We start from the raw sequence: 18,683 nt of genomic DNA, 5'->3' as shown, positions 1-18,683 counted from the left end.
GCCCAGTATAACAACTTGGGAAGAGCTGCCAGTCAAGAAGAAATGACATGGATGGGTGGTCAGTAAGACCTGCTCTTTCTCGTTCCTGTTAATAAGATGTAAAACTCTTGTGCATTGTTTGGTCTACAAGGGAGTCATTTGAATGTTCAGAGGCCCTTATGAAGGAGCCAAAATTTTACTGCAAAGCACAATGGTATGGGACACATCCATACAGTGCCTTGAGAAAGTATTCATACCCCTTGAAATTTTCCACATTTTGTCATGTTAAAACCAAAAACATAAATGTATTTTGGGATTTTACGTGATAGACCAACACAAAGTGGCACATAATTGTGAAGTGGAAGGAAAATGATAAATGGTTTTCAATTTTTTTTTTTACAAATATGTGAAAAGTGTGGTGTGCATTTGTATTCAACCCCCCCCCGGAGTCAATACTTTGTAGAACCGCCTTTCGCTGCAATTACAGCTGCAAGTCTTTTTGGGGATGTGTCTATCAGCTTTGCACATCTAGAGAGTGACATTTTTGACCATTCTTCTTTGCAAAATAGCTCAAGCTCTGTCAGATTGGATGGAGAGCATCTGTGAACAGCAGATTTCAAGTCTTGCCACAGATTCTCGGTTGGATTTAGGTCTGGACTTTGACTGGACCATTCTAACACATGAATATGCTTTGATCTAAACCATTCTATTGTAGTTCTGGCTGTATGCTTAGGGTCGTTGTCCTGCTGGAAGGTGAACCTCCGCCCCAGTCTCAAGTCTTTTGCAGACTCTAATGCCTCGTTTCCACTGAGCAGATCGGTTCGGGTTGGTACAGTTTGAATGGCCTAGAATGGTCCAGTCTATTCTGGTGAGCGTTTCCACTGCAAGTGGGACCACAAGGGGCCATACAGGGTTTAGAAAAAATGCCTCAGCATAGCACAGCAGAGGGTTTCTGTCAGCCAATCAGTGGAATGTATCGTAGCTCCACCCTAACCGAACCGTTCCATTTTCTATGGCCCCATATCTGAAGCAGGACCCTGAATGGAGCGGTACGGTTCGGTTGTATGGGCCGCTTTCATAGTGGAAACACCCAAAATAGCGTACCGTACCGAACCGATCCGCTCAGTGGAAACGAGGCATAACAGGTTTTCTTCTAAGATTGCCCTGTATTTGGCTCCATCCATATTCCCATCAACTCTGACCAGCTTCCCTGTCCCTGCTGAAGAAAAGCTTCCCCACAACATGATGCTGCCACCACCATGTTTCATGGTGGGGATGGTGTGTTCAGGGTGATGTGCAGTGTTAGTTTTCACTAACACACATAACGTTTTGCTTTTAGGCCAAAAAGATAATTTTTTGTCTCATCTGACCAGAATACCTTCTTCCACATGTTTGCTGTATCCCCCACATGGCTTCTCGCAAACTGCAAATGGGACTTCTTATGTCTTTCCTTCAACAATGGATTTCTTCTTGCCACTCTTCCATAAAGGCCAGATTTGTGGAGTGCATGACTAATAGTTGTCCTGTGGACAGATTCTCCCACCTGAGCTGTGGATCTCTGCAGCTCCTCCAGAGTTACCATGGGCCTCTTGGCTGCTTCTCTGATTAATGCTCTCCTTGCCCGGCCTGTCAGTTTAGGTGGGCAGCCATGTCTTGGTAGGTTTGCAGTTGTGCCATACTCTTTCCATTTTCTGATGATGGATTGAACAGAGCTGCGTGAGATGTTTAAAGCTTGGGATATTTTTTTTTTTTAAAACCTAACAATGCTTTAAACTTCTCCACAACTTTATCCCTGACCTGTCTGGTGTGTTACCAGTTAGGTGACTTCTGAAGGCAATTGGTTCCACTAGATTTTAGTTAAAGGTATCACAGTAAAGAAGGCTAAATACAAATGCACGCCACACTTTTCACATATTTATTTGTAAAAAAAATTGAAAACCGTTTATCATTTTCCTTCCACTTCACAATTATGTGCCGCTTTGTGTTGGTTTATCACATATAATCCAGATAAAATACATTTATGTTTTTGGTTGTAACATGACAAAATGTGGAACATTTCAAGGGGTATGAATACTTTAAGGCACTGTATAACACATTTTATTTCAGCTATGTTGGGCATTCTACTTTCAATATATGCAGTTCATGCGGTGCACAAGTTCACAGTCAATGTGGAAGAAGAAAATGGTCTACTTACAGGGGGGCCCTTCGGTCCAGGAAATCCAGTGGGTCCTTGAGGTCCGGGTGGTCCCTGTGATAACATGGGATTAGAGTTAAATCAGAACTAAATTATTTTACCAGTTTCAACAATAAAAGAAATGTCTCTGGTTGTTACATGCATTTGCAGTTCTAATTTTTAAAGCCAAAACTAGTCACAGGCAGCCTATTGTTTTACCAAACTACAGACAATGCATTATGGCAGAACATGCCGAGCAATATACAAGGTTGTTGTCAGATTGTTGGCAGTTATAAGCTGGATTCATAAGCAAATAAAATCACTCTAAAGCATGGTTTTGTCTTGCACAATGTAGCAGCCATTTAGAAGCATGGTAGGGCAATGGAACAAATATGTTAATGCAAAAATGTGTACTATGCAAAACTCAGCCTCTTCGCCATTGGCATAAATGTTTTCAATTGGAGCTCAAACTGCACATTCTAACTTATTATAACATATTCTGACAACACACAAAGCAGGTAATCCACAGAGTTATGCTTTCCCATGGCACCATGCTGCCATGGCAAATGCCAGATCTATACTACATCTGGCATGTTTATAAGTTCTAACCGGCCTGACAGCTCGACCGGACTGAGCCATGCAGTTGGGGTTCTACCTTCCCTTAATAAAGTGCTACAAAATGGCTTCTCTGGCGCCGCCCGCTTTGTTTTCAGGCTCTTGCCATTGTCCAGGCCACATATTACATATGAGCAGATAGTTTTGGGGGTCTCTCGTCAAATTGGGGGTAGAAGTAATGGCTCTCCTCTTTGTTCGATCTTGTATTAATGATACACATATAACATTGCATGACATTTCATATTACCATGTGTACCAGCAATGTTTCATGAGCATGATATTCAAAGACCAATGGTTTAGGAAAAGAGTGCTTTGATGCTTTTTTATGAATGAAGTCCAAACGCCATGGAAGCTGCAGTTCTATACAACCCCTAAATTATGTTAGGTTGCACTGTTGTTCTGGAGCCCCCAATTGTTTATGTGTCGTGTTCTGGGATCCCCAAGTGTTAGTGTGTCATTGTTCTCGAAACCCCTTAGTGTCAGTGTCTGTGTTCTAGAATCCCACAAGTTTGAATGTGTCACTATCTTGGGATCCCTAAGTGTCAGCATGTCATTTTTCAGGTTCCCATGTGTGTTTTTCACTGTTCAGGAATCCCCAAGCATCAGTGGGTCAGTGTTCTGGCGACCCCAAGTGTTAGTGTATCACTGTTTTGGATCCCTGAGTGTCGATATATTTCTGTTCTGGGATTCCCAATTGTCAGTGTGTCTCTGTTCTGAGCTCTTCAATTGTCTGTGTTCTGACGTCCATCAAGTGTCAATGTGTCATTGTTCTGTTATCCTTCAAGTGTCAATGTGTCATGGTGTTGGAGATCCCCAAGGGTCAGTGTGTCACTAGTCTGAAATTCCCCCAAATGCCAGTGAACCTGTGTTCTGGGAGCCCAGATTGTCATTGTGTCATTGTTCTTGGATCTTTCAAATGCTACTGTATCATTGTTTCAGGACACAGTAAGATGCTGTTTCCAGATATGGGGGGTCTTTTAACTCTATTGCAGTTTACGTTTACAAACAATTATGTGGAAAAATATATGAACAATGTAGTGAAAAGTTTTGCTTATTGGATAAAAATATAATTCTATTTCTGCATTGCTGTGCTACACCAACTGTTGTCTTCCATAGAAACCTTCCTAACTATCCACAGGTCAGTAGCTGAACTGTAAAAATGAGGACTCTGAGGAAGTAGAAAGGCAAAGTGATGCCTATGGCAAGAATCTTACCTTCGATCTATCTCCTACAACGAGTAAAAGATCATGAGTGCTATCTGTTCTGGCATCGCTAGATATGATTAACTAGTTTAAAATCCAGTAGCATGTGTACAATAACTTATCTGTGCATTTGTACAGTTCCCCGCTATGTGCTGTATGTCAGTTCCTTTTCCCCTCTCTGCTTGCATAGCCCTCAGCTGCCTCTGAATAATGGATGTGTGCACCTCAGTGGCTGTACAGACAGGACGACAGCTAGAACAAACTGGACTTAAATTATAAGCTTTCTGTTCCTATGGGTCTTTATTATCCGAACCAGCACATATAGGGAATGTTCACTTCCCTCAGCCAGGACCGTCTTTAATATTGATTCGACCCTGGGCAAACATTTTCTTGGGGCCCCCACCCCCCATGCAATTTTCGCTCCACCCCAACATTCCAAAAAACAAAAACACATGTAAAGTTATGTATTGAATTGTATTGTAACTGTACTGTCTGCCCTCATGTTGTAAAGCGCTGCACAAACTGTCTGCGCTATATAAATCCTGTATAATAATCCATCCACAGCTCACCTCTGTACCCCCCCTCCATCCACAGTTCACCTCTGTAACCCCCCTCCATCCACAGCTCACCTCTGTACCCCCAGTGGTGTTGCTATGGGGGTGCGGCCCGCACCCGGGTGACACTCGCCAGAGGGTGACACCCGGCTCAGACTGGCACTGGCACAGCATTGAGAGGGGCGCCGCGGCTCCCTCCTTCCCTTCCAGGATCTCCTCTCCTCTCCTCTGCTCCATGCGATCTGCGAGGAGAGTGGGGGAGGAGGGAGTGAGGCAGAGATAGACTGGGTGCCTGGGATCCGACCGTCCCAACACACACCTCCACATGGCATGGCCGCACACACTGCCGCTTCCTCCTTGGCTACCAAGGATCCACGCTACAGCACTTGCCCTGAGGTATGCAACAGGAGTGTTGCAGAGGAGGGGGACATAGTGGTTGGGGGCATTGGCAGGTAATAATTATGCTGCCAGGAGTGATTTTAGGGGGTTAGAGAATAGGTGCTAGGGGGTGCTCTTTGTTTTGGGTTGGAGAGGACTTGTACTGGAAGTAGGAGAGGGCAGATTTGAAGTTTGACCCCCTCCCCCCAGCACAATTCCTCTCCCCTCCCAAAGCACCCCCTAGCACATATCCTTTCACCCCCCCAAATCGAAGATCCCATCTCGGATCCATCCACCCCCCAATCCCATTCTGGCTCCATCCACCCCCCCCCGATCCCATACTCGCTCCAGCCTTCCCCCTGATCCTGATCCCATCCCAGCTCCATCCATCTCCTCAATCCCATCCTGGCTCCATACATCTACCCCCTGATCCCATACCTTCTCCATCCACCCCCCGATCCCATACCTGCTCCATTCACCCCCCTGATCCCATACCCACTCCATCCATCCCCCCCTGATCCTATCCCCATGTCATCCACCCCCCTGATCCCACCCCTGCTCCATCCATCCCCCCCGATTCAATTTCGGCTCCATCCATCCCCCTAATCACATCCCAGCTCCATCTATTGTGGTAGGTTAAGGGGGGGGGGGGGGACCACACCGACCCACTAGCCTGCTTAGTGCCAGGGGTTGGGGGGTGACACCATGTATTACCGCACCAGGTGACACCAACCCTAGTGACGTCACTGTGTACCCCCTCCATCCACAGTTCATCTCTGTACCCCTCTCCATCCACAGCTCACCTCTGTATCCCCCTCCATTCACAATTCACCTCTGTACCCCTCCATCCACAGTTCACCTCTGTATTCCACGTTCACGTCTGTACCCCTCCATCCACAGCTCACTTCTGTATCCCCTGTCTACCTCTGTACCACCCTCCATCCACAGTTCACCTCTGTTCCCACCATCCACAGCTCACCTCTGTACCCCCCCATCCACGCTCACCTCTGTATCTCCGTCCACCTCTGTACCCCCCCTCCCATCCACGTTCACCTCTATATCCTTCCGTCCACCTTTGTACCTCCCATCCATGTTCACCTCTGTATCCTTCCATCCACCTCTGTAACCCCCCTTCCACCTATGTACCCCCATCTCCACCTCGTATCCCCCCATCTATGTTTACCTCTGTACCCATCATTCACGTTCACCTCTGTATCCTTCTGTCTACCTCTGTACCCCCCATCCATGTTCACTTCTGTACCCCCCTCCTCCACCACACCTCTGTACCCCCCCATCCACCTCTGTACCCCCCTCCTTCACCACACCTCTGTACCTCCCATCTACGTTCACCTCTGTACCCCCCCTCCACCACACCCCCAATTCTCTGCACATGTGAATCCCCTTCCCCTTCTCTCCATGGTGATCTTTCTCATCTGATGATACGATGGTGCAACACAGTCTCTGCCTATCAGACCCGTAGCACACAGCCAGAACACTTATGTGTGCTACACAGGTCTGTCAGGTGGGGGTGGGAACGGGAGGAACACGGAGTGCCGCTCTGTCATTCCCTGTCACTCCGGTCCTCAGCTCCTGACAGAAGGAGAAGCGGGACCAGCAGGCTCAAGCACATGAAGCCCACAGCTGCCCCACTCTCGTCATATTGTGGCCACCGCTTGGCACAGCGGGGGGGGGGGGGTAAATCGCTGCACCCACTACTCCAGGAAAACTGCGGGCAGCGCAGGGCTTAAGTGGCAGCTGCTTTGGGCCCCACAGTGATGTCAGGGCCCAGGGCAGCTGCCCCCTTTGCCCTATGTTAAAGACGGCCCTGCTCTAAGCCTTTTATGGACTAACACCACTAAGTATATCTTCTGGGCTGCTCTTAAAAAAGGTAAGTATCCAAACTATCCCCAAACATCTCTGCACCTTTCCTGTCTCACTGCAAAGAATGTGTTATATGTTTCTGTCATTTAAAGTTTTATCTTACAAATGCTAACAAAGTGTGCCTGTTGCTTGAATGGCTAATTAGGATTGGTGTGTTGTATTAAAGTGTAAATGTCACTGGTGATGTGGCTTACATTGTTTTTTTTTTAATAACATTTCAGTATAAATAATGTTTTTACTAAGATTACAGAGACATGGAGGGATGACATTATAACATTTTGAATAATCACAGCAACATTATCGAGTCACACAGCCCCTATGCTGTAGCTCAGAACAGACTTTAAAAAAAATAGAACATTGTTTGCTCATGTGCAAATAATAATTTAACATGGCCATTTGAACTGCAACATACAGTATAAGCTTCAGCAGTACTGTGATGTTAGCACACCAAATATGGCTGTATGAGTACAACGTTGTCACTTGCTATAGTACCAGATTTTAACATCCATGGTTTCATATACCTGTCTACGACATTAAACCATCTTCCTTTTCTTAGCCTTCTAAATATTAATGCATTGTGTGCCTTGTGCTAAAAACATTCATATTTAGGAGGACTAAATGCCAGCAGCTTAGATATAGTTTTATATAGGCCATATACTGTATGCTGGAGATTAAAGTGTCATTAACACCACATCATTAAAAACTATCAATAAATGCTGTATTACTTGCTGTTCATACTTAAAGAGGAACTGCAGTCTGCTCACATAATTTGTAATAAAAACATCTTTGCCATTCTGGAGCTTCCCTCCAACCACTTTCCATATTATTTTATATATACTGTGATTCTGTACTTGCCAAATATGCTGCAGAAATCTCCCTCCACTGAGTCTGGCTGCAATAATTTTAACTGTGGGCAGCTAAAGCTGCCTGCTCACTTTCTGGATTTACAGACACACAGAGGCACACCTCCAGCTCTGCAGCTCTCATTGGCCCTCTTATGACTCCCCCCCCCTTCCTGGCAAACTCTCACTAGAGTGAGAGATTGAGCAGTGCATGATGTCATAAGCCTAGGCTTTTTTCCAGACAAGAAACAGGAAGTGGGCTGTATAAGGTATTTACTGGCAGAAAAAAAAATGCTTTACTATTCAAAGTTAAAACAACAAGGGCAGAAGATTTAATAAATGGAAAGATGAAAAAAATACTGAAGTTTCGCTTTAATCAGTCACCATGGGATTCGTTTTCTGTATGTTGCATAAAACCTGGTTGATGCTGCTGTTGTTCTCTGTCCTATCCATGTCCCCACTGCAGTTGAGGATTTTACACAGCATTGTTGGCAGCTAGTGTACATGCTCAATTTCCTGTGTATTTCTACCCTGAGCATTTCCTCCCTATCACATCTGAGCAGCCCATGTGACTACAGAGTCACACATGTGGGCGTATACACAGTGGTAATTGACAGCCCACTCCCTCCCTCCTCCTCCATGCCCACTAACCAGCTAAACGCAATGGGGGCAGGATATTACATCTTGATTGATGGAGGCTTCACCTCACTGGTATTCTAAGACATAGACAAACCAGACATATAAAAGATCAGGCAAGTATTTTGTATTATCCATAAACAGATTTCGACTTTGGTTATGAACTATAGTTAAACTATCATGATCTCTCACAGGACCCCCAGTGACCTCTAGTGGAGCCCTAGGGATCTGGAAAGCTTCAGTTTACAAAGGCTAGTCCAGGGAATAGTCTGTAGTTGAGTTTACCTTTCTAGCTGTCATGTTTCCCTGTGATGTACTAGCATGTTTAGGAGATACAAGTGTACATGTTTGTTCTGCAGGAAAAAAAAAAAATCACTAAATGGTGGGATTATTATTAATTTTCTGAACAACTAATGGCAAATGAATCAATGTCATCTTGGTACGACCATTCTAATTTTTGTTTTCCCGTGTTGCAGATTCTCCTCCCAGGGTGAATTGTGTTACTGCTTAAGCATCTATGAGATCTTACCCTTTCACCAGGAGGACCAGCTGGGCCATCCCCTCCAGAGTTACCCTATAAGACAGAAAGAATCATTAGAATTTCATTGTCATGGTCTAATATCTCTTTTAAAGCCTAATAAAATATTTTAGTTAGGATCCTTTTTAAAGGCTACTTAACATTAATACTGTTTGTAGATGAAGTTTGGTTTAGTGAGCTTTTACCACCTATATAAACTAAAGATTAGAGATCAGCCCTAAATACCTGGAGATGTTACAGACTGTCATTAATCAGCATTTCCATAAATTCTATAGACATTGCTCTTTAGGTTTAAGACTAAGGGATCTATTTATTAAGGGAGCATTTCACACAGCCCCACACACTCGCAAAGCGTTCCCTGACTCAGAGGACTTAAGAAAAGTCCTTTGTAAGTAGCAAAGTCTTTAGCCTTTTGCCAGATCTGACTGCCCCAAATGCTACCTGGCTCCTGCAAGATCCTTCAAGGCCCATTATCTTTTCTATGAATTGTCTCACCGTGCCAAGCTGGACACAGGAAAGTCAAAGAGGTATTTTTGAACCCTCCAAAATGAATGGTTGATTTGTAGGCTGAAGGGCAAATTATTTTACTACACAGTGCACAATAGTCTTACCTTGGGGCCTGGCTTTCCTGTTGTACCCCTTGGACCTCTTTCACCACGTGGACCCTGAAGAGAACACATATAGATTGGTACTGTTGGACTGATACCACACACAGTCATAATCTTACAATCTAATCTATCAAAAAGGGATGTAACTTACCGTTGGACCTCGTTGCCCCCTTGGACCTGGTTTGCCAGGGGTTCCCTGAAGGAGAAAGAGGCACATTGATATAACAGAAGCCATGTGAAGCAAATTACATAGAACTAAGCTAAAAAGAGACTACAAAATTTTTGTTTTATCTGAAATAGTATTTAAATGATTGTCATCTACTGCATAGTGTATGCGCACACACAAACATGCAGACACTGTATATGAAAATATACACTGGCAAAGATATACTCTGGCATACTGCTTGATACTCTGTCTTGCTGCGGTCAATCAAGGACAGACTTTGGAGAATCTTAAATCCAGCAGCCTCTCTTGTGTGAACATCTTTTCAAGACATTTTCTAGTCTCCCAGGAATAATATTAAATCAGTGACATTCAATAGTAATTCCTGATAGGTTTTCCCAGCTCAGCGCATTACTATATATTGGATTTATTGCAGTCACATTTTGCTAGCCGAGGTCCGTAGGACAGAAAATGTATGTAAAATTCTCTGTTCAGAAACTAAGAATGGAACTTGGTCGATGACAGAGGAATAATTCTGCCTACTTACATTAAAAAATCTACATTGCTATTAAGCTTAGAAGTGTAGGAGTAAGTCTTTATTGGAATAGTTCAGCATGTGGTCTTGCTGCCTTAGCTGAACTCCCATGATGCTTGCCTAGCCCATAACACAAATAGCAGGTATGGTTAAAATACATCCAGATAGCGCTATTACCAGTCGGGCTTGTATGTCAAGCAGATCAAAAGACAAACTTTTATGTGATCTCCAGTAAAGCTGATCAGGTAAAAATATTATTTTAGTGTAATGAAACTACAGCATCAGCATTGCAGAGAAAAACATGACCATTCTTAGTTCAGTTAAGCAATAAATGCATTTACTTCACCTAAATGGTAAACAGAATGACAGTTTGTGTAAATCACAAAGAAGTCTAACACCTTGAAACACTTTTGATTGTTCTGCGGCCCTACATTTCCTACTCCTTCGTGCAACACAGACGAGAAATAAAAAATATGAAACACAGGGAGGCATCACTGACTTACTCTTGTGCCTTTCTCGCCGTTCGCTCCAGGAAATCCTGGGAAACCGATGGAACCCTTTGTGCAACAACAGAACAAGAAGTTATTTGCAGCTTCAATGATAAAACCAGCCCCAGTACACAGCACAATGCTGAGAAAGATTTCATAGGTGATTTAGATACAGACCAATAACACAGAACCCTGGTGGGTAAATAAACAATTCACTACTGTTTGATTTTACCACATAAAACTACAATCCTGGCACACACACTAGGAACTAGATTACCAAATTTATGCGCATATACCTTTATCATCCAATCAGCTTTCATCACTTTACAGAAGGATGACTCCAGATCGCTTGTCATGGGTTAGTGCACTTTGTCATTAAAAAAAAAAAAAATTGTGTACCGAATTACCGAGAATATACAAAAACTATTTTTTTACGTATAACCCCTGCTAAAACAGTTTTTTTTTTAACTATGGTTGAAACAGGGGAGAACTGGATCCTCTGTTATTTTTTTGTTGTTGATAGATGTTTTACTGGGACAGAAGTGCGGGAAAATCTTTCCAGCCACAGTTTTTAAAAGAGAAGTATGGACTTTAAAAAAAAAAAAAAAAAAAAACAGTTACAGTATACTCACCTAGGTGGATGCAGCTTTGATCCGATGCTGCATCTTTCAAGCTCTACAGTGAGAACTGAGCGACTAGCAGTGTTTGATCTCCCCTCTGCTCTGAGCAGAGGGCTGTAAATGTCAGACACCTCTCTCTGCTCTGCCCCTTCAGTGCTCACTGGAGCATCCGGCTGTAAAGGGGGAGGGAGATGCTGGCTCAGGCTCTCAGAGGATCGCTGAGAGGCTAAGCCAGTTGCCTTCAGCCTGCTGTCGGTTGAAAACAGGTCGCAGAAGTGCAGAACTAAGTGCACTCCTGTGACCTACAGTAGAAGCTAAAATGGCTTTGGCTATACTTCTTCTTTAATATAACTTGACATACGATCTAATCCTTTCCAACATCATCCAAAACTAAAAATAAAGCTTTGACTGGAGTTACACTTTGATGGTAATTAGGAACATTTAGATGCTGGTATCACAGACATCTGTGGCACAAATTTTGAGGTGTGCAAATATACCTTTGGACCTTGTCTTCCTGGGTATCCGGGCAATCCTGGAACACCAAGTTTTCCCTGTAAAGGAGAAACAAGTGTTAAATCACCTATATTTGGGAGTTGCAGCTGTCCAATGTTTGCAATAAAATGAGTGGTTGAAATATCACTCCAAACCTGAAAACACATACAAATTTATGACCAAGTCAAATTTTTTTTTTTTTACATCTCTCTTCAGCAAACAGAATACAGTAGAGACTGCGGTGCCCATCCACTTGTGTCAGATGCTGCACTGGCGTTTCCTCCAATGGGTTCCCTTCTGAATTAGCAGTTAATACATTCCCAATATGGAGATTTCAAATGACATTATTCAATTTCTAAATGTTTACATTAGGTGCATTAGGGTTCCAGGGCATGTAACATGAATTGCAGTAATGCACATGTTAACACAAAACAACAGTGTGAATAGGCCCTTAGTGAACACATTCTCTTCTTCCCTTAGAATTGTTTCTTCTGTTTTTTTTAATCATTTGTATGTAAACTTTTAAACTTTGCAGTCATTCGTATTTGTAGCAACAAATTAAAAAAATGCTTTGCACCAAAAACACGCATTTAATGCCTTTTATAAAAGGGACAAAAAACGCAGAACAACATTTGTAGTTAACCCTAATTAGTTTTTTTAACTCTAAAATGTGTATTTCAGAATGAAAGTGTTACTAAACCCAGGACCCTGCATTCACTATATCTGGTCTCCCACGGTACACAGAACATGGAAATGCAATTATTTTACGAAATATAAACTCCTTAATACCTTTTCTCATCAGCAGTATATCAGTATTCTATCAGTGTTTGGTTAACTACAGCTTGTAAGAGGAGTTTTTATTCTACTCTGACTGTCCTAGGAGGCTACAGGACACGTGACCCTCTGTCTGAACAGTGCTGATTTGGCCCTGTGCTGATCACATGCACCCTCCTAAGAAAAGAAAAAAAAATCTCTAGCAATACACACCAAACTGAGCATGTGCAGAGTGACTCCAAAGGCTCTTTCTTATCAGGAGATAGATTGGGGACAGCAGAGGAAAGGTGGATCAGATAAGCCAGGATCAAACAGCCTTTTTACACAATGCGGATGATTAACTCCTTAGGTTCCACAGTGAGTATAACAAGCATGCTTTACTGCATATACAGACTGATTTTACTGTTGTGGGTTTAGTAACACTTTAACTCTTATTATTGTTATTAAATTGTATGTTACACTAAATATTTTTTTCCTGTGTGTGTGTGTGTGTGTGTTCCTATATGTGCATTTTATAAATGATAGCCTCTATCATTTTCATGTACTTATTCCATCTGAAAAACCTGGTTGATCTTGCCAGTTCCCCCCCTCTTTTTAAAACTGACCACACAAAGGAGAGAAGCTGATCTGATCTGTGCTTGCGTGGTCAGTTTTCATCTTTTGGCTGCCAAGTCAAAAGGTGCAGGCACACAGCATGCCTGTATTGGGTACCACACCCCTCATCCAATCACAGCCTGCCTCTGCCACGCATCCGCTCCCAATCACAACCTGCATCTTGAACATGCCCTCTGCTCACACATAGTATCTTGCCTCATGCTGAACAGACTATGGAATTGGAGAAATAATCTTATTTCCAGTCGTGTCTCTAAGACATGGATACAAAAACCTGACAGGGTTTTTAAGTATTTCCAACTCTGTCCTCACTATGGATATACTTTAGATACATTTTCTTATGTTGTTCTGGTTCCTGTTCCTTGTTTTTTGATAAATTACAAGGCTATTTTTCTAATTGCAATATTTTCAGAAACTTCTGGACTGCTTAGTGTTGGGGCAAGTCTCTTTTACCTTCCTTGAGGTAATATCGCTAGTGCAAAAGTCTGCTTGATGGATAGTTGTACTCAGATGATGCAATTTCTAGCCATAGTTGCCACAGCAGGATCCTCCAACTACAGCCTCGTGACTAGAGAAAGCCTTATTGAGCATTGCACTGACATAGCATGGAAAACAGTTTATAGCATAAAAATCTCCCCATTGACATAAAAGGAGTACATAAACAACTCCATATCCACATTAACAATCAGATTTTCTTCTGGAGTTACAAGACAGAAGAAAATGCAAATATCCTATCACTGCTATAATTGCACGTTTTCCAGTCTGCACCCGTCTAGCTGTCAGAAGAAAAGTGCTATGAGCAGGAAGTGAAGAAGTGATGGCTCTCTACCTCTGAAGTTCTCATTATAATGCAACTATGAGGAGCAAATGCTTACTTCAAAAATCCTGCCAAATAGTGAAAGGGGAGTGTGCGTGTGAGCCAATTATTGTATCAGCGTTTCTCCTCAGGTCTGTGTTCTGCGCCAGGCATATGTTAGCCGGAGAAAATATTTTTAATGATGTGGTAAGAGATTCACCTTGCCTTCCCACCATTATCTACGTACATGCAATTATAAAATTTCCCTCCATCTCGCTGACACTCCTCAACCGCTCCGCTCGTTTGTCAGAAGATTTTAAGCTTGGTAAAGCTTCTCCCATTTAAAGGAACAAAAGCAATTATTAGGACTGTAATAATAGAAAAAGTTGTTTAACATCATCCTCTGACCTCTCATAAGAAGAAAAAAAATTGCCATTGCCCTCATGTGTGGCAGAGGCAGGGGTAGAACAATGACCGTCTACAGACTTATGACATATAGCATTCATTTTCCATGTTAACCTAAAGGGCAACTTAAGCTGAACAGCTAAATATACAGTTGAAACACATATGCTGGCGATGTCTTACCAGGCAGAAGGTTTGTATAGTAACGTATATAACCCCTCCTCACTGCTACAGTATGTGGCTGCATAATATAGGATTTGTGACAACACAAGACAAGTGCAATGCCTATTCCATCTGCTCTCTAACTATTCATGAATTTCCCAGCACCACCTTTCCTTCACCTATCAGCTTGGAGGACAACTACTCCCTACTACAAGCCCAATTTTCAAATGATCATAATGGCTGAAATAAGATGTGATGACTGTTGATAATCAACATAAATGAACATGCAAATTTTCTAATATTTTTCTGACGCTCTATAATGCTGCATTATGTGAAGTCCTTTGTTTTGCTACTATGCCTTCCCTTTTTCCCCCCAACGCTTCTCAAAAGACCTTACCTTTTCACCTGCTGGTCCAAGTGGGCCATTTTCTCCATTAGGACCACCACGCCCCTTAGGACCCTCAGGGCCGTCTTCACCTCTAGGACCAGATGCACCAAGTTCACCCTAGTGACACACACACAGTTACATAGTTATAATGAATATATCATACAGAGGCAGTTTACAGTCAGCATCAAGTTCTGGCAATGTGACGGTTTACAATGACTGCAATCAGACACCACTCCCTGGTGACACAATACTAGTGAAAAAAGAAACACTTTTTTGGGTTCTATTCATACACTTTTGTAAAAATGGACACTCAAACAGCATTGATCAATAATATAAGGGTTATACTTTTTCCACCGTTTCAAGTGTTGTATTGTATTGAGAAAAAAAGCCATTGGGTAGGAGTGTATTTTTTTTTTTCGAGGAGAATTTTCTCTTAGCTTAGTGGAAGTTAAACTTACACAGAATATCCAATCAAGTCAGGGCAGCTTTACCTCATTCACTAATCAAAGTGAATGTTCATTTGCAAAGTGATTACTAAAGTTAGGCTATTCTATCTTCAATCATCCAATCAAATGTTCTGTTTTTTTTCTTTATTGCAACATGATTGGTTATTCAAAGTGAACAAAGCTAAGGAAAAATGCATTTGTAAAAGTAGAAATTAATTTTGCAAACTAATGGCCCATACACACGATCAGAAAATTGTAGGAAAAATACAGATTTCGAAGCAATCGTACGATAATCTGATCATTGGTACTTTCGAGAGCCGATCATGACAATTCATGCAAATTTATCCATTGGGACAAGCATGAAACTTCTGTACGATACCAGATCATGTGATCTTCATTGAATCAGGATAGTTTTCGTCCGAATTTACAATACATAACATAACTTCCGATTTTCTATTCTGTCGGATGAGAATTTTCGGACTTTTTGTAACCTCTTCATTTTTGATATAGAGACCAGCATGCGAAACAAAATGGACATTCATTTGTCCAATAACCTCATCGTGTGTACCAGGCATAACCATGCTCTGCTCCCAAAGCTGAATTCCAGTTAAAATAAAAAGATATTCTTGTAGTGGGGCTTCCATCATGCCCCAAGTCTTACAAGTTTGCTCTTTGTCTAGGGAACATAAAGCAGTTTTACTTACCTTTATCTCTCACTCTCTCAAGTGCCCAACTGCATGACTGGTCCCCAAAGCAGCTTATCTTTGCCCCTCTGTTTTTCACAAGCACTCTGAGATCATTACGTAGAATGCAGGACCAGCAGTCCTACATTGTAAGTGAGGATGCCAAAAACCCACACACAACTCGGAGCATCAGAAAGAAGAGGGCCAGTTGCTGGGAGAGCCAGACAAAAGGTAAGTAAAGGTGCTGTTTATATTCCCCCCAGACGAAAGGAACATTGAACCCTTGCAAGCATGGGGAGCCCCACTGCAAGGGTAACTGTTTATTTTAACTGGAGTTCTGCTTTAAGTAAATTAACCCCATTTCGTTCAGATATTAATGCCAGATAATTTTTAGATCTTCGCCCCTGTTGTGGGAACCACATAAGGGAGTATCACCTTCCCTGCTGCATTCTCTGAATTGTAAATCAAAGGAAAATAAAGAAGGTGGGATTTTCTTGCAGTAAATACAGCTGGAGCTGGAACTGGAAATGTTGCCACTAAAGCCCCAGACAAATAAAATACACACAAATGTGTAATTAAGGCTATGTTTCCACTAGTGCGTCCCCAAAGTCGCGCGATTTACACTGCGACTTTACAATGCGATTTGATGCGACTTTAAAAACGACTTTGATGTTCTGCGATTTAGCCAGAGTGATGTAATTCCTTATCCTGCTTAGTTACTTCCCCTTCCTGTCTTCCACACTCACGTACATCAATATAGGAAGTGATGTATTTGGGAGGAGCAGAGATCATGTGCTTCCGTAGACTTCCGTGGAAGTCGCAACAAATTTGCGGTGTCAAACATGTACATGCGACTGCATTGCGACTTAATACCTTTCTATGGAGAACAAGTCGCATCGAAGACGGAACAAAGTAGTGCAAGAACCTTTTTTGGAGACGCTGCGACCTGAGTCACATTAATTAGAACGGGGACCATCGAAATACATGGGATTTGACTTGTCATGCGACTTGACATGTGTCAAGTCGCAAAACAACTCCAGGCTCCATTCACACCTAAGCATACTGCAGCGACACCTGCTGCACTGCCTTTTTGGAGCAGTACCATTCATTTGAATGGGCCTCCTTCCGCTCCAAAAATGCACCAAAGAAGCTTGTGTACCAAAATTTGGCACAGAGCCAGGTGCGTTTGGCGTTGCGTTTTTGCTGCGATTCTCAAGTGACAAAAAGCGCTAAAATCATGGCAAAATTCCGCCACGTTTGGGGTGCCATTAAAAAATAATGGCATCTTGAATGTGTCCTGTTTTTTTCCCGTGTTCCTGCCAGCGATTCCAGTGCCCTCAGTTGTGAATGGAGCCTTGGTCTGCTACCATCTATCCATAAAGATCTGATTGTGACTCAACTGACCCCTAAGACCCCGTTCACACTTGAGCATTTTTCAGCTCGAAGCTAGATGCTCAGAAACACTCAACAAGAAAGATCCCATTAATTTCAATGGCTCCTGTTCACATTTAAGAATTTTGTCACCTGTAGCAAAACGCCTGTCGCTCAAAAAAGTACAAGCTACTTTTAAGACAGATTTTTTCAGGTGTTTTCAGCTCAAACAGCAGCTCCCTTCCACTTTTCTAGCATCACTCTGCACTTTACACAGGTTACTATTGGCCACAGCAAAAACGCCTAAATGAAACATGGTTAAAAAAAAGCCTATAACATTTGCAAATCTGCTTAAAAAAACGCTCAAAAATGCCTAAAAAAAAAACTTGAAAAAATGCCTGGAAACGCTCAGCTCAAGTGTAAATGTAGCCTAAAGTTAGGTAAAATAAAATTAATTCTTTTAGAAAACACAGATGAGCTTTATTGATCTCTACAACCCAGCATGACATTTTAAAAGAGAAATAAATCATGATTTTTAAATTGCCCAGGTGACTTCCTGTGATTGGAAGGTCTTTAAACAGGATGATAATTAAATCTGCATTTTCTCCTTTTAATTGTTGGTGTCTGTCTGAGCAAATAATACACAAAATAATTAATTGCAAGAGCAAGTGGTGCGATATTACCATTGATTCTGCCAAGTCAATTAACATCCCCATGCAGTGCACAGGTTAAGGTGAGTTATCAGTTAATTAATTTATTGATTGCACCGTTAGTCAGGTTGTGAGCGCACAAGTAAGACAAATCCTGGTCTGTACTCTTCACTATTAGGTGAACCATTCATGACCAATACAGGGACTAAAGACACAGATGACCTGTCTGAAAATGCTAGCGGTCCCTGGCTTCAATTCATAAAAAGCTTCTGATCTGCAAACTTGTTCTGAGTCACTGACTCAGGAGGTATTCAATATAACAGTCAGGCAAATAATGACCAAAGTTGACCAATCACAATGTATGTATTTTCTCAGCACAGGTCTCTGACTTTTTAAATGAATACATGATGAAATTTTCTTTTTTGTTTTTTGTAATAGCGATTGGCTTTTATTCTTATTGTTGTCTGTCTTACCATTGGAAAGATTCACCATTCTGTTTGTACTTGTTTGTAACCAAGGAAGAAAGTGATGGGAAATCAAAAATCCTAGAGCTGACCCCAGAAAAAAAGAGCAAAGGGGAAATTTTAAAACAAGGAATTTTATGCCAGGGCAACTGTCTAAAATGAATTTTCCTCACTTTGGGAGATTTTCTCTAATTTCCTGTTGGGTCTCTAAAGTGTGTATATGACTGCACT

General features: G+C 42.2%; 1 protein-coding gene across 2 annotated transcripts in view; it reads right to left on the bottom strand.

Annotated features, from left to right (window-relative positions):
• COL5A1 (collagen type V alpha 1 chain) overlaps positions 1-18,683 on the bottom strand; it is a 280,359-nt gene that overhangs the window by 70,352 nt on the left and 191,324 nt on the right. For both annotated transcript variants that reach the window (XM_073599596.1, XM_073599597.1), the window contains exons 30-36: positions 14,848-14,955; positions 11,710-11,763; positions 10,608-10,661; positions 9,558-9,602; positions 9,410-9,463; positions 8,790-8,834; positions 2,174-2,227 (exon numbers count right to left, since the gene is read on the bottom strand). In XM_073599596.1, coding sequence (XP_073455697.1) covers positions 2,174-2,227; positions 8,790-8,834; positions 9,410-9,463; positions 9,558-9,602; positions 10,608-10,661; positions 11,710-11,763; positions 14,848-14,955 — 414 coding nt within the window. The remainder of the gene's footprint in view (positions 1-2,173; positions 2,228-8,789; positions 8,835-9,409; positions 9,464-9,557; positions 9,603-10,607; positions 10,662-11,709; positions 11,764-14,847; positions 14,956-18,683) is intronic.

The sequence above is a fragment of the Aquarana catesbeiana genome, linkage group LG09 (assembly GCF_042186555.1).
Source record: "Aquarana catesbeiana isolate 2022-GZ linkage group LG09, ASM4218655v1, whole genome shotgun sequence".
Taxonomy (NCBI): Eukaryota; Metazoa; Chordata; class Amphibia; order Anura; family Ranidae; genus Aquarana; species Aquarana catesbeiana.
The sequence above is the reverse complement of the archived record's forward strand: the minus strand, read 5'-3'. Positions and strand labels throughout refer to the sequence as shown.